At 45.3% G+C, this 20,450-nt stretch overlaps 1 protein-coding gene across 2 annotated transcripts in view; it reads left to right on the forward strand.

The window, feature by feature from the left end:
• The window catches only part of PRKCB (protein kinase C beta), a 371,817-nt gene extending 354,686 nt beyond the window's left edge, over positions 1 to 17,131 (forward strand). Inside the window, exon 17 of one of the 2 annotated variants that reach the window (XM_040257896.1) lies at positions 10,492 to 17,131. In XM_040257896.1, the coding sequence (XP_040113830.1) occupies positions 10,492 to 10,650 (159 nt within the window). In that variant the 3' untranslated portion in view covers positions 10,651 to 17,131. The remainder of the gene's footprint in view (positions 1 to 10,491) is intronic. The other variant, XM_040257905.1, reaches the window with a different exon arrangement.
• The last annotated feature ends 3,319 nt before the right edge of the window (positions 17,132 to 20,450 follow it).

The following is a 20,450-nucleotide window of genomic DNA, read 5'->3' on the forward strand; positions in this document are numbered from 1 at the left end:
CACTTTGTGTCAACAAACAGGTTCCCTTCATGAAGACGTTCCCTTTCTGCTCTGAACCCCCATTCTCCTGTGTCCTTTGCATGTCTACTCTGGCCAGTCTGTGTCCACAGCTTCTCCATATATTAATCAGAACTCCTAGGGTTGCAAATAGGAACCCAATTCAAACTGACTTAACAGTATTTAGTTGTGATTGGATCCAGAGTCTGGACCGTGTCAAAAACAATCCATTTCTCTGTATCCCTTAAGATTGCTTTCCTCTCTGTTGACTTCTTTATTCTCCAAAGTTTTTCTTGGGCACATAGCTGCTCCAGACCTACATCCCATTATTTTTGCAATTCCTGCTGAAAGAGAGCTTCCTTTTTCTAAAATTTCCTGCAGCCTGGAACTCAGTCTTGTTGGAAGATGTTCAGTCATATGTCCATCTCTGAAGCAATCACTGTGCCCAGGGGATGGAATGTTCTGATTGGCCAGGTCCAGGGCACCTGACAAGGGACTGGGTCCGCCCCTGTCTGAAGTGGACATCTTGCAGAGGGGAAGGAGTGGATTCTCCCCGAAAAATAAAGCTGCTCGCTGTGCCTGCAAACCAAGCAGATGCCCACTCTGGCCCTTTTCAGATTCATTCTGTTCAACACAGAAACATGCAAAGTCTCTCATCTTAAAAATCTCTTCCCTCAAGACTGGGATCTCTCCATTCTACCACTGCTCTATCTTTTCATACAAACTGGATGAAGTTCTTGCTCCCTCCATTTTTTTTACCTTCCATTCTTTCCATGGTTCAGTGCAATCTGGCTTCTGCCCCCACCATTCTATTGAAATCCCTCTCATTGAGTCATCAGTGACCTCAAAATTGCCTCCTCTCGTAGACTTGTCTTTTCTTTCTTGACCTCGTCAAACTGGGTACTTTGATCTTCCTTCCTTAAGAAAAAAAATCTGAAAAGAGTTTAAAACTTCCAGCAGCATCAAAAGCTATGCAGGGAAATTAAGTGCCTCCCTGTAGACCCATAACTAGGCTCCTTCGTTCTTCTCAGAGCCACCCACTGTGATCGGAGTCCTGGGTGAGCTTCTGGAGAGGTCCTCCACGTCACACATGAGGGTATCAGTGCTCGTCTTCAATTCCCATCCCTCGCTTTGTTCCCTTCCATCTTGGAGGTTATTTTTTTTCATGGCACTGAGCTGGCTGACTTTCCTCCTTCTTCCACAACCATTCTTGCTTGAAAAATTGACTCCGTGGAGAGTTCTTTTTAAGTTTTTTTTTTTTTTAATCACCAAAAGGATTTTGTATTGGGTGTATAGCTGATAAACAATGTTGTGGTTTCAGGTGGACAACAAAGGGACTCAGCCATGCATACACATGTATCCGTTCTCCCCCAAACTCCCCTCCAGGCTGCCGCCTCACATTGAGCAGAGTCCCATGAAGACTTCTGATGACAATAGAACTTGGAGGACCAAGACATGCCCATGACCCAGAGAGGGAAAAATCCAAAGTGTATTTCTTGTTTATTTACAAGTACAGTTTCTTAAAAACAATCACAAAATGCCCTCCAATTAGGGTATGAAAAACAACAACTCAGAGGTGGCTTGTGAATCTGCTTGAAATGTCTTTCCAAGGGAGTGAGGCTTGGATGGGAGACAGGAGGTATCCCTTCTGTGCCTGGGTCCACATTTTCTTCACTGTCTCTCACCAGGAGCCCAGGGCCTGACATCATCTGGTGACTTCCCACATACTCTGCCAACCTTGATGGGACAGATTTTTGTGTTTTAAGTGCCTGTAACTGTTAACAGTAATATTCTGGTGACCTCAGAGAGACAGCAGTGAGCGGTCTTGAAGAGAGATCTTGGTTCCCTGCCTAGGAATTGAACCTGGGTGGCTTGGATGGAAACCAGGAATCCTAGCTGCTAGTGCACCAGGGGTTAGAGGCTTGGAGCAAAATTCCCCTGGCCTTTGTCCCCATTGAAAAATGAATTTCTCAAACAGACAAAAACTGTAAAAACAGGTACAAAGTTTATTATCAGAGACACAGCATAGCTTGTGGGGGAGAGCACACAGTGAAACAGTTTGTTTATTTAAGACAGAAGAAGCAAGGCCAGAGAGACACACCCGGGAGGGTGTGGGCGTTTTCCCTAATGGAGAGGAGCCCTAGTAAAGAGGCAGTTAAATCATTTATATAGGGCAGTTCTTCCGGGTCTTTGCTTACCTTTGGCTGGCTATCTTATTTCTTTTCCACACCTGACTTGGCCTAGGGCCCTCCCCAATATGCTTGCACAGGTTTTGGCCAAAATGGATTCCAGTGCAGAGGCCTGTGGAAGGTTTGACAGCACCTATTATGGGATGGCACCCCCTCCTTTTGGTTGTTTTATCTCTTTGCTCCAGCAGAACTCAGCTCCTGCCACTTTGTCCTCCGAGTATCTAGGGAAAACAGATCTCCAATTTACTCTGCTGGACAAACTCCAACTGTCCAGCTCAGGGGCCCATCTATCTCCCACTTCACTAGGGTAGGTTGGGGTGTGGCAGGGCCCGTAGGACCCCTCTGTTGCCAGAGTACAGCCACCCCCATCAGACTAGCTCACTGGATGGGACTGGCTGAGTCACAACTCAACTGCAGCTACCAGCTACCATGTCAGATTTTTTTATGTGCATTTTGTCAAATCATTCTCACTGCACCCTGCAAGATAGATCCATTTGACAAAACAGGAAATCTGGCCAAGGGAATTTAGATAACTTGCTTACAGATTATCTGCAGGTTGATGGTGCTAAGATTATTACCCAGGTCAACTTAACTTTTAAGTCCATGTCACATGATCAGATGCAATTTGCAAGGCAGTGAGATGTCGCTGACACCCTGTGGTCTCTGGAAGCAAGCAGACCAGACTGAATCTTGGTTCTCCCCGTTTACCTTGTATGACCCCAACCAAGTTGTTAACTTTTCAAATTTTCTGTTAAGTGGAGAATATCTTTCCTGCCTGTCTTACGGATGTATGAGAATCAAGGCTATAAAAACAGGCAAATGAAAGGGACAATTACTGTTTAAGGGCTAGTTTATTTGAAGCCAGCAACAGCTTAGGTTTAGGATGAATTTTAAAGAATGGATAAGAACAATATGTTACTTTGTTGACATGGGGAAGCATTTAGAGTATATTTCATCTAGTTTTTAAAAGCAGCTTAAAGAATAAAGTGATGATTCTACATTTTTTAGAGAGTAGAAAGCATTCATCGATCAATTCACCCAGCCATCCAGGACATAGACCAAAATGTTAAGATAATGAAGGTATTGGGGTGGTAGAATTATAAAGGACTTTGTTGTTTCTTTCTCTTGGCACTTGTGAACAAGTTGTTTGTTTCTGCATAAATGGATCAGTTGTCAGATCTGAGCGCAAATCCTAGTCAGTTACTTAAGCTCTAAATCTGTTCCTTGTTGTAGAGCAGACTTCATAGACCTGTTGGATTAAATGAGATCATGCTTGTAAATCACTTATACAGTATCTGGCTAAAAATAAGCTCTTCATATATACTACCATTTATCCGTTGAACAGCACTCAGTGCCAGCTCTGTATTGAGATCTGGAAATTCAGGTGTGGGCCAATCAGATGTGGCTTCAGCTCTCGTGTGTGTGTGTGTGTGTGTGTGTGTGTGTGTGTGTGTGTGTGTGCATGCTAAGTAGCTTCCATCATGTCCAACTCTTTGCAACCCTATGGACTGTCGCCCACCAGACTCCCCTGTCCATGGGATTCTCCAGGCAAGAATTTTGGAGTGGGTTGCCATGTCATCATCTATATTCCCATCGAGATTGTAAACTCATGCAGCAGCTCATACAATCTAGATGGGACTATAGACAATGACAGATATACAAAGAAACAAACATGTAGATCTGGATATTCACACATTTTATTTCCTATGGTAGAAATGAACAGGTTGTTCTGAGAGAGAATAACAGGAAGAGGAGAAAAGAGGGAGCTCCGTGACTTGGAGGTGATCTGGAATCGCTTTTCTGAGGAGGTAGCATTTAAATTGAGACTGAGGAAAACAAACATTGCATGTTTTTTAAATGAAAATTTGTTAAAAAGTGAAACTTGCTATCCAGCACAAAAGACCTCTCTCTTGCCGACTTCTTCCTAAATAGACACAGAGATCAAATATTCCCTATAGTAAGGGACCTTCATTATCAGAAAAGAAGGCTTTAATCTTTCCTTCTTTGCCAAAGGCCAGACAGTTTGGAATATTGTCTGACTCTGCTCGGGAGAAAAACTTTGGTCTACAGACAACTTTTAAAAATGATCAAATGTGTGTGTGGCTCTGACCGTGGCTGGCTGCTGCTCACTGGGTGGGACCCTCCTGCGTTCTCCTGCTGCGGAGACCCACACAGCATAAAAAGGATCCTGAATTTCATTGAATTTGCACATTTAAAAAAAGAGAGATTTCTTTGTCTTTTACTCAGACTATATGCTTGGGTATCTTTTCATCATGCCCTAGGCTCAGTTCCTGAAGATGCTCTGACAATGGCCTCACGTTTTCAAGCCCGGTTAAGCAGCGAGAAGTATGGGGCAGACCCTTATTCTCTTCTCCAGTGTCTTCTGTCGCTTATCTCTTTTCACTTCTGTTTCTTCCCTGGGCTCTTTCCTTCCTTCCTCCAAAGAAGCAATTTCTTTCTTTTTGATCCCACTCAGCTTAGATGTCACCTCCTCCAGGAAGTCTCCCTGGACTTTCTTCTTTCTCCCTGAGCTAGTCTCCTCAGATCCCTCACCTCTGTACTCAGTGGCAGCACTTGTCACACGGCTCCATGCTGTCCATCTGTGCATCTGTCTCCTCTGCTGGACTGTAAGCTCCATGGTGACAAGGACAGGGACGTCTTATATGCCATCTTATTTCTGGTACCCAGCAAATCAGTAGATGGAAGATGCCCATTTAGATAAGCTAAATATTAGCCTTCGTCATCATTCCTTTAGCACCAAAGTACACACTGGGACAGCTATTAGGGAAATCTTAGGGTTTTTAACTAACATGAAGCTCATTTAACAGCACCAGGCAGATTTTAACAATTGGGTTAAATATTTCCATTCCCTTTATTCCTATTTTCCCCCTTTTCTCCACTGCAATAGCTCCCTCATTTAAAATAGGCTTTGTAGGGACTTCCCTGGCAGTCCAGTGGTTAACACTTAGCCTTCCAACAGAGGGGGTGTGGTTTGATCACTGGTCTGGGAGGTAAGATCCCACATGCCTCATGGCCAAAAAATCAAAATATGAAGCAGAAGCAGTATTGTAACAAATTCAACAAAGACTTTTTAAAAATGGTTCACATTTAAAAAAATCTTTAAAAAGATACTTTTTATTAATATTACTTGACTGTTATTTAAATTTCCAAAAACACAATAAGCATAAAAATAGAAAAATCAAACAGTCTGTAACTCTCCCAATCTCTACAAGCACATATATAATACACATGCAGATAGTATACACACATTTATGTCTATAATTTATAAAATGGGAACAGATTATACACACTGTTATTAATTATATATAACTGTTATTTGAGATTCTTCTACATCTTATTTTAATTTTTAAAAGTGTTTTGCATGGTAATACATAAAAATAGTTATATCATTATTTATTCAACTCTTTTCCCTATTGGTCAAGAGTTGATTTCAAAAAAAAAATTTTTTTCCCCTCTAACAACTCTTTGATGAACACTCTATCTCTTAAACCTCGGAATGTGGGATCTTAGTTCCCTGACCAGGGATGGCAACGTGGAGTCTTAACCCCTTCACCACCAGGGAGTCCCTTCCTGTATTTTGACGGCCTAAACCCAGGTGTGTAGAGGAGGGCTCCAGGAAAAGCTCCTGGAGGAAGTGACTGGAGGCGGAGGACATGTAGGCAATGACGGGGAACAGGGTGGGAGGCAAGGCTTCCTGGTGAAGAAGACAGCTTGTGCTCAGGCTTGGAGGTGAGCATGCATGAGCGTTCCAAGAACTGGGAGGATTTCAACACAGCTGGAGGGTGTGTTAGGGGTGGGAGCTGGACTAGGGGAACGTGGGCAGTGAACGGGCTGTTGGCCAGGTGACCAGCACTGAGTCCTAAACAACCTGTAAGCCATGCTGAGGAGTCTGGCTTTGGGCCATGGGGAGCCACCACAGGCAAGAGCAGGAAAGTGACATATCCAGGTTGGCGTCTTTGAAAGATCTCTGTGGTTGCTGTGACTGAGCCAACTCCACATTTGACAGCTAGACTTGGAGCTGTTATTAACACAACGAAACAGAAATTAGAAGGAAGGGAAGAAAAAGAGGGGAGAAAAGAGCTCACGTGTAACAGTTCACAGATAAGATTTTCAGGTGGTCTTGGCTCTTAAATTTGGGGGCTCAAGCAAACACATCACGATCCTCACTCCCCTCTCCAACTATGGAAGAGGTTCCATATGACTTTAAATAACCTAGTTGGCTTTGGCCCCCGTTCCGTTCCAGGAGCCCCAGTGATGACAAGGGGGTTGGGTGTTCTTTTGAGTGAGGCTGAAGCGTTTCCAGCCGGAGAAGCAGGTGTGGTCCACGCTGCGTTTGTAATTAGATCTCAGCCGCGGAGCTGCCCATTCTCCAAGGACACAGCAGGCGCAGAGCTGATCGGGCTGTGCCTCCCAAGGGCTGACGTCTCCATTTAGGGAGCGCTCCTGAAGCTAATGGGCAGTGACAGCTCCATTTGAAAAACACGGAAACACTTAGGGAGGCTGTGATCTGCCAGGCTCGTAAGCTGCTTATTAGCAGGGAAATCACGCTCCCGCTGTATTGTGCCCCCTTAGTTAACCCCTGTTCCTGCATCTCCTTTCTGCTATCTCACTTAAAGATTTCATTGTTCTCCAGGCAGTGGGGGGAGTGATGGCAGAGGAGGCCACAGAGCTGCCAGAAGCTGTTTCTCTGTCTCCCATCACAGCCTCTGGGGAGGCCCCAGCAAAGCAACAGCCTTCTGGTGTGGATGGGAAAGGGATGGGTTTGTTTGTTTGTTTGTTTGTTTTAAGAAAAATGGCCCCTGAAGACTCTCTGTGTCTCAGCTTCCTGTGCTGGCTGGTTGGGGTCCCAACACCCAGAAGCACCCACAGGGCTGCCTTGTAATACACCATCCCACTCCTCCAGTCCCTGGCGCTGACATCTCTTTGTTTTTTCCAGCTCCATCCCTTCTGCTCCCTCTTTTTCCACAACCCTGTCCACCATCTCTCTCCTCTGGATGATCGCAACCATCTTCTACCCTCCCCGCTTCCTCCACCATCAGTCCAGTGCCTGCTCCTTTCCAGTCTCAGCAAGGGACTCCTGTCTGACCTCTGACATCTCCACTGGACTCTCCAACTTACCGTGAATGAAACCAAGGCTCCGTTTCTTTAACCAAACATGCTTTACCCCAGTGTCACCTACTCACCAAGTGGTTCAGCCCACAAGTCTTCTCATACCCCACAGCCAGTCCATCAGCAAATCTTATTAACTCTCAATTCAAAGTAGACCCCTCCCCAGTCAAATGCATCTTCCCATCTTCCCCACTGTGACCTTCCTCCAGACCACCATCCTCGCTTGCCTGGATTATTGCAGCATCCTTCTGATTGGTCTGCTTCTACCTTTCCCCCTTGTTCACCCATCGGTCTGTTTTGGACACAGTCCCAGTGACGCTGCTGTCAGAGCCTGCCTCCTCAGTGCTCAGAATTCTCCAGCCGCTTCTCATCAAGCTGAGCGGAAAAGCCTCTGTCTTCACAGGGCTGGCCTGGCCAGTGATCTGGCTCCTAGTCCCCTCTTGAGCTCTCAGAACCCTGCTTGCCCCTTGGTCACTGCTCTGGCCACATTAGCTTCGTGGCTGTTCAGTGAGCATGCCCAGCAAGCTCCCGTCCTGGGTCCTTTGCCCCTGCAGTTCCTTCTACCCAGAATGTTCTTCCTGCCAGTGTGTGCACAGCTCCTCCTGGCTGAAGGCTTGCCAGACCGTCACCTCCAAGCTGACTGATTTATCAAAAATGGCCTCATCTTCACTCTTTACCCCGACTCTGTTTTTCTTAATGTCACTTGTTTCCATCTGGCATTATTATTTGTTTTGTTTTTGTTGTTTTGGGGGAGTTTTGGCCACACAGCCTAGCTTGTAGGATCTCGGTTCCCTTGACCGGGGAGGGAATCGGGGTGCCAGCAGGGAAAGCACCAAGTCCTAACCACCCGACTGCCAGGGAATTCCTCATCTGGCATTAAAATATACATTTACAGTTATATTTTTATGTATTATTGATTGCCTTTCTTCTCCAGTAAAACGTAAGCTCTGTGAGGCATGGATTTTCTATGATTTACTATTAACACAGGACCTGGCACGTGGAAGGTACTCAGGAAGTGTTTCATGAATGAGAAAATGAATAAACAATGAAAGAATCTGGACGGTATTCCTGACCACACTGTGTTGACCTTGACGGCAAAAGTTTTGTGCAGATGAAAGTTTTGCCCCACTGGCCAGCAGAAAAGACCTGAGTCTTGGTCATGTGGTTGGGGGTCCCTTATTGGTACTGAGGCCAAGCTGTCAAAACAGCTGAAACAATTTAGTTTGGAATAACTAATGTGCTTCTCCAAGTCTTGACACGAGTCTTTAAAAATGCAAGGCTGTTTCCTCAATGTTTAAAACTTTAACATCATGGAAACATGCCATCATAGGAAGTGGATACTGTCTTGGGGGAATTGTAGTGGAAAATGAGAACCAACGATGCTCACAGCTTGGCTGTGTTGATCACTTACTCAGTGCCAGGCATGGTGTCAGTCACACATGGGATCTCATTTTATCCTCATCAGAACCTCATTTGAGAAAAACTAGAGTTGTCTCTAGTGTACAAAAGAGGAAACTGAGGCTTAAAGGGGGTTGGCCAGGGTTGTACCCCTAGCAGGCAGTGATGCCAGGATTTTAACCTGTGTCCCCCGTACCCCACTCTGTGCGGTCAGTCGCCAGCCCACCAACCATTTTGCAACATGGCACTGGGAGCTTGGACTCTGACAGACAAACCTGGCTGACACAGTAGCTCTGCTGTTTGTTAGCAGTGGAACCCTGAACAAATTACATCACCTCCTTGGCTTCAGTCTCCTCGTCCATACAATAGGGATGGCTGTAATACCCACTTCATAGGGTCTTTGGGAGAATGAAGTAAAAGTAATACAAAGAAAGAGCATTCTAGCATGCCTGGAACATACAAAATGCATACTAAACATTAACTGTTATAATTATCACTGTCTTCCCAAGTGGCTCAGTGGTAAAGAATCCACCTGCTAATGCAGGAGCCGCAGGAGAGTCAGGTTCAGTCCCTGGGTCGGGAAGATCCGCTGGAGGAGGAAATGGCAGCCCACTCCATTATTCTTGCCGGGATAATCCCGTGGACAGAGGAGCCTGGTGGGCTACAGGCCATGGGGTCGCAGAGAGTCAGACAGGCCTGAGCGACTGGGCATACATGCACATCGCGATTGTCATTACTCCCACCATGTTCTTAGGTTGAGGTTGCCTCCTGGAGCTACTGAAACACTGAGAGATTTCATGCAAATGGGTTTGCTGGTGTAGAAGGAAGAAGAGCATGCCTAGTGACTCAGCTCTTCTCATTAGATGGGAACTGGTGTGTGCATGTGTATGTGCTCACGCACGAGTGAACACATGTACACACACACACACACACACACACACGCGCGCACGCACGCACGTTATCACTCTGCCTCAGACCAGGACCTTTTCATAGAGAAGGACAGCAGGAGGCATGAGAAATGGTGATGGTTTCTTCTTGAGAGCTTGGGGAGATCCCAGGCACTGGGTTGGCTTTCATCCCACACCCTTCATTCCCATCTGGAGGGAAAATGGCTGCGTTTATTTCCTGGTACCTTGTAATCAAGGGTCAATGACTTCTCCTTCCAACCAGGGCCTCGTAGTGGCCCTGCCATTGCAGCCACCAAACCCAGGTCTGGATGTTTCTCTCCATTAACTGGAGCATGTAAACGCTTGTATCTCTGGAGTTGGAGAATGTCTCCAGAGATGACTGAGAGCCAAAGGACAGCGCTTTAAGGGACCTGCGGCTTGATGTTGGGAATCTCCGAGGTGAAGTATAAACAGGTCATTACTTCGAATCTTATACCACAAAAAATATCTCAGGGACCTTAATCCCATCTCCTTCAGGAATGAGGTTGGCCAGCTTCTTGGGGTGGAGTTGGGAGAACATGCCACATGCTACCATCCCCACCATCCCATGCTGCCATCCAGCTCCTGACTGCCCAGAAGGACACCACGGGCAGCTCATGAGCTACAGGAACTGAAGGTCGGGAGCCCAAGGTCACCTGCCGATCCGTGGTCATGAGAATTTTGCATTTTATGTTGCTCTCATTTTTGATCATCGAAACAATCTCTCCGAGGTAGTGAAAGGGAAGGGCTTGGAGAAGCCGCACCCAGTTTCGTTTGGTTCTGTTCTGTTTTCAGTTTCGTTTAGTTTGTTTTTTCCACCCACCACAAATTCTTCTCTTCCCCTCTCATAGTGTGGGCGAAATGCTGAAAACTTCGACCGATTTTTCACCCGCCATCCACCAGTTCTAACACCTCCTGACCAGGAAGTCATCAGGAATATTGACCAATCAGAATTCGAAGGATTTTCCTTTGTTAACTCTGAATTTTTAAAACCTGAAGTCAAGAGCTAAGTAGCTGCGTAGATTTCCGTCCTTCATTTCTGTCATTCAAGCTCAACGGCTATTGTGGTGACATTTTTTGTTTTTCATTACAAAGTTGCATCCATGTTTTATTTGCTGATGAAACTAGAGTGACCATGTTTCAGGACCCAAATGTCCTCAGGTAGTTTTGGAGCATCTCTGTGAGATGGGATTATGCAGGTGGCATGTTGACAATGTGGCTGCATAATCAGCACATTATCAAAGTCCTTGTAGCATTTATTTTCCCCAGCATGTCAGCGACGTAGATCCAGCAGGGACAGAACATGCCTGCTTTCTCCCCCTTTTTCCTGCGCTGCCATTTTCATCCCTTTTCCAACGCCAACCATCCAATCTAGATTTTTTTCCTGCCAAACAAGTGGATAATCGGATGCTTAGCAGTATTCTCCTGCTTCCAGTCCTGGAGCTTGGCTTGTATCCAAGTAGATGGTTGCTTTGCCTTAGGGGGAATTTCCTCCATTCTTCCTGGTTTGGAGGCCCCAGGAGCTTTGGGGAAGAAACATGCTAAAAATAATTTTTTTTAACTCAAAAATTAAGAAGACTATCTAAGTCCTTTTAAAATTCCAAGAGTGTGCTTTTAGTAGTTTCAATCTAAGGGCACCTCCAGGAGTCATAAGGCAACCAGCTTGGGTGCTACCTTAATGCTGTAATTTCTGGTTCCCTGTGTCCCCCGATCACCTTCATCCCCAAACTACTTGAACAGGGCATTTGGACTCACTCCCTGAAAAGACATGGTCACTTTAGCAAAGTCCCAAAGGGCCATAGTTTTACATTACATTTCAAACTTTATTTGCTTTGGGGTTTTATTTCTGTTGTTCAAATGCAAAAAAAAAAAAAGTTACTCACTTTTGTTACACATGCTTTGAAATACGTGTCCAAATGTTATTAACCACAATGACCTGCTTTGATTTACTGAGAAGACAGCTCTAGAGCCTGGCAGACCCATGCCTGCCCGGATGGGATTTGTCTAGGTTTGCTGCTGGCTTCAGAAAGCTAATTAAGTGCTCTGAGAAAGACACCATGTCTTGAAAACGTAGACAGTTGTATTCTTCACTTTGATGCTGTTTTGCAAGATGTTTCTGGAAATGTTTGTATCTGGATATCTGTTATGTGCCATTTTTCTTCTAGCATCGAGATACAATTAAAAAAAAAAAAAAGCAAGAAAAAAGAAGAAATACTATTTCAAGGAAAACGGCTATCTATGAAAAACATGGACCCAAACTGCAGAATGGGGCCTCCTGAGGCTTCAGGACAGAAAAAATTAAAGCCAGATCTTAATCTTGGCCCCAGTGTTCAGCCAGTCAGAAAGACTGAAACTGTGGATCATTTAGAGACTCCTGGGGGCCTTTGATGGGGTGGGATGAGCTAGCTGGGGGGGGGTCTCCAATGAGATCGGAGCTCAAGGCTCACATTCTCACCAGAGGCAAGTTTAGCGGCCAGCTAGGAGCAGGGCTGGGGCTGTTGAGTTTGTTATCAAAATCACTACGCCTCTCAGCTCAGACTCATCCTTTCTAGCAAATAGCTTCACGAGCCCCCAGAAGCCCAGGGAAACCCCTTGATTGGGGAAGTTCCGTTTCCCTCTGAGCAGAGGACAGCAGGTGGTCCCCCATCCCGCCTCCTGTCCCCTGCTGTCCTCAGGCAGCCCTAAAGGCAACTCTTGTCACAAGTCAAGTGATTTCTGCAAACGCCAGGGCTTCTAAGAGACCATCAAGGAAACTTAAAACACTTGACAAAAGTCCTTGAAGGGAGACTTCTCATCTCTAAGAAAATTGTGATTTGATTTCCACTTGGGCAAAGCCCCCTGCTGTTCACTCCTTTCTGCCTGCTCTTGTCTCCTTGCTGGGGGCTTGGGGACCATCCCTGTGGCCGTTGTTGTGGGTCACAGTCTAGACGTCAGGGGAAGCAAACGCGAAGCCCTAGCTCTCAGGTTTAGGAGGTAAGAGAAGGAGGAAAACTGGGGAAGAGCCTCCTTATTGTATTGTTGGGAAACTGGCATCAGGAGGGAGGAAGTGACTTGCCCAAAGTCAGCCAGTTGGAATGCAAACCCAGTTTCCTGAATCTCCATACAGGTCTCCCTCTTCTGTGACTGCCGTCTCTGAGCCATGCCCACCAACAGACGGGTTATTTGAAGTCTTTCATCTGGCTGTTGGGTCACCAAGCCTTTACTTGGATATACTCTCAGGAAGATTAAAATCAAGGAGAAACATTGGGCCATCGACAAGTCATTAGAGACAACTTTAGAGAACTACGTAGGATGAGTGAATAGATATAAATAAATAGGTAGATAGAGATAAATAGATATAAATAGAAAGAATATACTGTGTGTGTATATATATATGTATTATATTTACTGCTCTTTACATTTTCCAAATTGCTGACGTTATTTTTCAAAAGTTTAATAGTTTGCAGAAGTAGATACTCAAGCCAAAGCCTCTGTTCCCCTAATACACTGAGCTGAGAGTTGTTCAGGGAAGCCTTCTGTGAAAGGGAGGGATCATTAGAATTCTTGCAGTTGCCTATTCCATCAACATTTCAAGTGCAGAGGAGACTGAGAACAGATGTAATCTCAGCGGAATACTTTGCAAACACATCCAAGAAAGATTTTTAAATTAATTTTTGTGATTGTGCATGTATTCCACCCTCCTTTCATTCACCCAGCCAGCATTTAGTGAGCACTGACTGTGTGCTGGGCTCTATCCTGGGTGCCAGGAGCATGGTGGGGAGCATGAAGATGCAACCCAGGAAGGTAGTCATTAAACAAGTCATTAAAAGCACGATGTGATCTAGAGATAACTCGTTTCTAGGTTAATCAGGGAAGACTTCTTTTAAGAAAGGAAGAATCATCAGAAGACTTTGGGGTTCTTTCTCTCTGGAGACCACTTTGGAGGCTAAAGGAGATATAGCGGCACCCTCTCGACCCAGATTTCTGGTCCAATCCTATAATGCCAAGGTGGGGAAAGAGAGACAAGAGCTGGGGTGAGTTTGCTTCTAGAAGGCCGAAGGCACAGTCTCCATACTTGATCCGATCACAGAATCATCAAGATGTGAGCTGACTGGATGCCTGTATGATGAGAGGGAACTAGTTTCAGAACTCAGTTCCAAGTCGTTAGTCCAGATTCTTGCAGGCATTACCCTTTTGGGCCCTCAGGAGACTGCCCCTGGCTTGACACCACCTGGTTCTTCTAGATGAGACAGGTTGTTGCTTTCCAGAAGACCTTAAATTAGAGGGTCGTTTTGTAAAAAGAAACTAAATAAGAAAATCCAAAGAAGCCTCAACACAGTCCAGGGTAGTCACGGCTAGTTGTCTACCGGGATCTTAGAATCCCTCTTTCCTTTGTTGGACTCCTCACTGACCTTCTCTTCTAAGAAAACACAGGGCCATGCTTACAGTGACCATCTTGGGGAATTACTAGGAAGCCAGTGGAATTAGTGGGGCTTCCCTACTGGCTCAGATGGTAAAGAATCCACCTGCAATGCAGGAGACCTGGGTTCGGTAACCCTCCTGGGGTGAGTACAACTATTTTCATGTAACTTCAGATACCATCAGCCCGGAAAGGAATTTTCCCAACAGAGAGGCCCATTGTTTCCCAACTTTTAGGGTAAAGTTCAGGGGTCTTTTCTATTGAGGATCTGCCCACAAAGGCAAGTCCTGTTTGGACCATGCGACTGATTGAAGCATCACCAATACAACAAATGGGGTAGGACTTTCATAATTGGGGATGATGCAAAGGGAACCTCTGCTGGATGCCCACAGGCAGGGAAAGCCACACCAGGGGACCTGCAAGGAGGCAGCTGCCTGTCTACTAGCCTCAGGTATTCCCAGGGCCCACACTCAGCCCTGGAGCTCTCAGATCTTGAAGGAGCTTCACACAGTTCTATCCATATTGGGGCTCACAATGGACAAGGGCCCATCTGAGCGACCCACAGGATGAGTGGGAACAAATTCCATTATTTTGCTCTAGAGTGAGATCTCTAGCTTGGGGACAACTGTAAGTTGTCAGAAGTCAAGAGGCTCATCTTTCATTAAGTCTTCATTCATCTATTCACTCATTCAGCAAATAATCTTGGAAGGCCTGCCATGTACCAAGTCTTGGCACTGGAAATATACGGACAAGGACTTTACCCTCCTGCAAAGAGGCAATAAATAATCATGACAATTTCTGACAGCAGCAAGTGCAATGAAGACAATTAGAAAGATGTTTAAGTATGACTAGTGGGGTTCAGAGACGGAGGCACAGACAGTATTAAAGGAAAAGCTGGCATTTAAGCCTTTCTCTGAACACAGGAAAGAATGCATTCAGTGCCTGGGACAGCATAGGACAGGCTGGCAGTTGGCAGGATGAGAAAAAAGCAGAGTGGGTGGGGCATGGCAGGAGATGCCCACCGCCCAAAAATCAGCTCCACAGCTATCTTCAGCTCACTCCCCTCTGACCACACCTACTGAATTGAATTCCTCATATTCCCTTCACTCCACACCCCCACACATACACCACAAGAGTAAGTGGGGAACTTCGTAGGGATATATTACTGTCTCAGGGGAACAGTCAAAAAGAAGGCATTCCTGTGAGGGGCATTTTGCAAAGGCCAGCAATGAGAAATCCTTGTCAGTCAATGCCCTTTAGGGGTTAAACCTAAAGCAGGGATAATGATCGGCCAAACTCTAGCAAATCAGTCAGTTCTCTCCCTTCTTGACAATCTGACACCACTCTGGCTTCAGCCCAGTACCAGTGAAACCCATGCATTTTCCTTGGTTGTCCTTGCAATACACCAGCCATCAAACTGTCCCCCAGTCAGAGAGGCTAAGTGGGAATCGTGTGGTCAGGTAAAAGTCACTACCTCGCTGTGGAATCTTGGGCAAGTCACTTTACCTTCCTGTGCCTCAGTTTTCTTATATGTCAGAGCACTGGGGGTGAGGAGCTCTACCTGCCCCCAGGTGGGTGGTGAGGATGGGAAGATCATAGGCTGGTAAGGACCCTGAAGAGGCAAGAGCATCATACAGATGAGAGATCTTTTCATGAGCCCACACTCTTGACATTCCCTGGTGAAACTTGGCCCAAACTATAGCTAGTAAACGGGGATTGATGTCCCCTCTGCACCCTGCCCCCAAAAAATGAAACTCCAGACCAACTAGGAGAATAGAATATTTTAAGACTGCCTTTCCAGACTGAGTTTTTTAACCAGATGCATCATCAGAATAACCTCTGGCTGATGAAGACTAAAATTCTAGTCTATGGGTGGATTTCTGAGCATCCCTTCAAAGCCTCGATTGCACCAGGGAATGAGGGATGGATAGTGATCCCCTCCTTTCGTTGAGCAGTGATCTGATGTCCCCATTCTTGCCACTCTGCCTTCTGGGGATCTGAGTGGTTGTGAGCTCTTCTCCCTTTTAAAGAAAGAAGCCTCCTAGCCACAGGGGGCGCTCTTTAATGATTTTCTCCTGGACGCTCTACCGCATGACTATTTCTATAACCTTATACCTTGTAAGAGGTAGTTTCCAACTCATCTCAAAGCCGAAGAAAACGACAGACACACACACACCATATTTTCTGGCAATCCTTAAACAAAGTCAATGTCTCATTTCCTTTCTTAGAAAATTTCCACCAAGTTTTCTCTCCAGAAGCCAACATACAATGTGAAATGAAAGCCAGGGAATAGTATTGCAGTGCAGCTGCTAAAACCGGTCAGCCCAGGGCTTCTCCCGACTCTGCCCATGAGATGTCATCAGCTTCCCAATAACTGGCATGCCCCGGTCACATTTCCTCTTCCTTATGCCCTGTTAATGTGTTTGCTTTCCATTTGGCAGAGAGACAAGCGAGACACCTCCAATTTCGACAAAGAGTTCACCAGACAGCCTGTGGAACTCACGCCTACTGATAAACTCTTCATCATGAACTTGGACCAAAATGAATTTGCTGGCTTCTCCTATACTAACCCAGAGTTTGTCATTAATGTGTAGGTGAATGCAAACTCCATTGTAAGCCTGGAGTATAAGACTTCAGGCCAAGTGTATGTATCAATTCTAGTCTTCCAGGATTCATGGTGCATATGCTGGCATTCCACACATGGAGAGCTTGTCCTAGAGGGCTTTTCTTCGTATGTGTAGCTTGCTAGTTTGTTTTCTACATCTGAAAATGTTTAGTTTAGAATAAGCGCTTTATCCAATATTAGAGGTACAATTTTCCAAACTTCCAGAAACTCATCAAACAAACAGATGATGTCAAAACTACTGTGTCTGATACCAAAATGCTTCAGTATTTGTAATTTTTAAAGTCAGAAGCTAATGTTCCTGGTAAAAGTTTTTACAGTTATTCTATAATATCCCCCTTGAATGCTAAGCATGACTGGTATTTTTAAAAATTGTGAGTAAGCTTTGCAGTTACTGTGAACTATTGTCTCTTGGAGGAAATTTTTTGTTTAAGAATTGATATGATTAAACTGAGTTAATATATGCCAACTCTTGTTTACATGTCTGCTTTTAAATAGAGTCTGGGGCAGGGGTTACACACTGGGAAGTCATAGCCTGATCCCATAGATGATCTTTGTTTCACTGGCACAGAATTTCATTTAATTGAAATTGTTGTCAACATTAAAAAATGAAATTTTAATGTAGATTTCTGGACTTTCAGATTCAGTTGAAAAAAAAAATCAGAAGACTGGCAGCACTGGGCCTATATTTCCATGTGGAAATAATTCAACAGAACTGAGAAATGGCTGTCTCTTTAAAAGCAGTGCATCCTCTCATTTTACCACAGTCTCCACCACTCCCTACTGTCCTACACTCATCCACTTCCCTGGATGCTGTGGCCCTTTGAGGTAAAGATCTCTGCTATTTGCCAGTCATAGGTTTCATGACCTTAATACTTCCTGTGCCCATAATTAGGGTATCTGGCCAGTCATCCAGTTGAGTGGTTGGTATGTAGTCAGTCCTCAAACACAAAAATACATGATACAGTTTCATGACAAAAGTCAACAGGAAGGTTGGCATCAGGACAGAACACTTCTGTGGTCTATGGGGATGTCACTCGCATTTGTAAAACTGCTTACCTTCTAATATTTTCTCCTAGTTCCATATCTGCAACAGACAAAACAAACAGGGGTTTGCCCTCTTAACAGGCGTACTTGTCCAAAGAAGCTGGAAAAGGAGGGAAAAAAATAAGGGAGATCGCTTCTAAAAGCTGTTGGCATGATAAGGAGACCCGTTCTCTGAGATCAGAGTGGCATGTTACTGAATCACTGGGTATGAGCTTGACACCTTCTTCTCTGAATGAAATCAGGCTTCTGTTTTCTTTTTGAAAGCTGTAGTAATCCAATCGATAACACCTACCTTTGAAGTTGCTAGTGCCATGGGGTTGCAGAAAAGAGCAGATCTGTCACTGCAAGTTCATCATGACTCAACAGACTTTATTCATCTTCTCCCTCCTTGGAAGACCCCCAGGAAATGGGCATTGGGCAGATACAGTGAAACCACTGATTCTAGTGTACTCTGCAGAATTTCAGGGACACTGCCAGTTACATCAGGTAAAGCTAACTTAAAGAAGAAACTGTGTTCAGTGCATCACGTTCAGAAAACAAAAATATGTGAATTTCTATAGAAGTTTGATGGCATGTTCCAATTAAGATGATATTGCAGAAGTTGCCATTGCTACTTCTGATTCCTCCATATTTCTTGCCAGCCCTGCATATTTCCTCCCTCTGCTGGATATAAACCAGCCTTTCATTTCATAAATAACTGACCACGAGCTCTGAACCAGGCATAGTTCTGGGTGCTGGGGAGATAGAGACCAACAAGACAGTTCAAGACTTTCTACACACAGGCACAAGAAGACTGCAGAAGTTCCAGCCTTTCATCTTCCCAGGATCGCATCCAGTGAAATAAGAGCGGGAGCTCCTATAAGAGCCTTGCAGTTTCCTCTGACTGCCTGGTCCCGTGTACATCCCTGAACCAAGCCCTGTATCTGGGGTGGAGAGAGGTCATGGGCAGGGTATTTTGATTGGCCAAGCCTAAACTGTATTAGTTATCTACTGCTGTGTAACAAATTACTCCAAAACTTTGAAACAGCAAACATTTATTACACAACATTCTTGTCTGTGGGCAAGAATCTGGTTGGTGTGCCCTCTTATATAAGGTTGCAGTTAAGCTGTTGGCCAGGATTATATTACGTATGAAGGCTCCACTGGGGGACAGGGGATTCACTTCAAGCTTAATCTCATGATGCTGACAGCCTCTGTTTCTAGCCAAATAAGTAGCTGCCTAGGAACTGTGTCTTTGGACATGGTAGCTGGCTTCCCCAGGGAAAATGAATCAAGTGAAAGTCTAATCTGGAAGCCATCTAATCTCAGTGGCAACCCAGTCTCAGAAGTGACATCTCATCGTGTTACTGTTTTATGTTCTAATTAGAAGCAAGCCAATAGGCCCAGCCCATACTCTGGGGAGGGTCTTATACAAGGTGAGAGTTCCAGGAAGTGAGGGCCTCTAGGTGTCATCTTGGAGACTGCTGCCACAGGCACCATGAGCTGCACCCCTGCACTATGGGTAGAGTACCACCCAAACCACATTAACCTAGACTGGGTGAGAGACCACTCTCTGGATAAAAATTTTGGAAGCTGTTCTTGGAACAAGGGGAATGTGTTCTGAGGAGACAAACTGCAATGGTGGATTCTCCAAAGATGGAAATTTGGAGTAACCCCAAAGATTCCTTAAGGTTGGTGATGTATGAGAGACTGGTCAATACTGAGAAAAAATTAAAGGAATGACTCCCTTGTCATTGCATGTGGTCCATAGAGGTCCCCATTGCCAAGTTCACTACCAAAGACAAGAGCATGAATTTGACCTTCAGATGAATTATAGTCTTGGCCTTCTGGGGACTCAAAATTCATCAAGAAGATGAGTTGGTGGGAACGTACATGTGATACAAGATCAATTATCTGAGTAACAAACGACTTCAACACTTGGTGTCTTAAAAAAACCAAACCATTTGTTTAACTCACAGTGATGATTTTTCTGGTCTGGCCATCCCAGCTTATCTCTGATGGACTTGCCTGTGTATGTTCAGTCAGCTAGAAGGACAGCTGGTGACTTGGTGGTCTAGGATGACCTCATTCACATACACAGTGTTTGACAGACTGGCCGGTCTAGAGATGGCTCAGTTGGAATGGTTTGGTTTTGCTCCATGTTCTCTATTTACCCTCCAGCAGGGTAGAACATGGGGCTTCCCAAGTGGCTCAGGGGGTAAAGAATCTGCCTGCAGTGCAGGAGATGCGGGAGACGTGGGTTCGATCCCTGGGTCAGGAAGATCCCCTGGAGGAAGGCGTGGCAACCCACTCCAGTATTCTTGCCTGAAGAATTCCATGGACAGAGGAGCCTGGTGGGCTACAGTTCATGGGCTCGCAAAGAGTCGGACACGACTGAAGCAAGTTAGTGCACATGCAGGGTAGAACGTAGCCTTCCTCATAGGGTGGTTTTGAGGACCACTGAAGAGCGGCAATGGGAAGCAAGCCCCTGTGCACAAGTGCTTTTTAAGGCTCGTCGTATGTCATGGTTGCTGCTTCTCCATAAGGGAAATTCAAGGGGTGGAGAAATGGACTCAACTTTTGGATGGGAGGCACTATAAAAACACATTGCAAAGGCAAATAGAATGATGGGGAAATGTGTGGCCAGCTTTGTGGCTACCACAGAGTCCCTCAATGGCACTGTTCGTGAACTTAGGGGGCTTCCAAGAGTTAAGGTAGATGGGATCAAGAAATTTCTGGGAACATCTTGGGCTGCACCATGG

Source organism: Oryx dammah, unplaced genomic scaffold (genome assembly GCF_014754425.2).
Source record: "Oryx dammah isolate SB20612 unplaced genomic scaffold, SCBI_Odam_1.1 HiC_scaffold_2, whole genome shotgun sequence".
NCBI classification, from domain to species: domain Eukaryota; kingdom Metazoa; phylum Chordata; class Mammalia; order Artiodactyla; family Bovidae; genus Oryx; species Oryx dammah.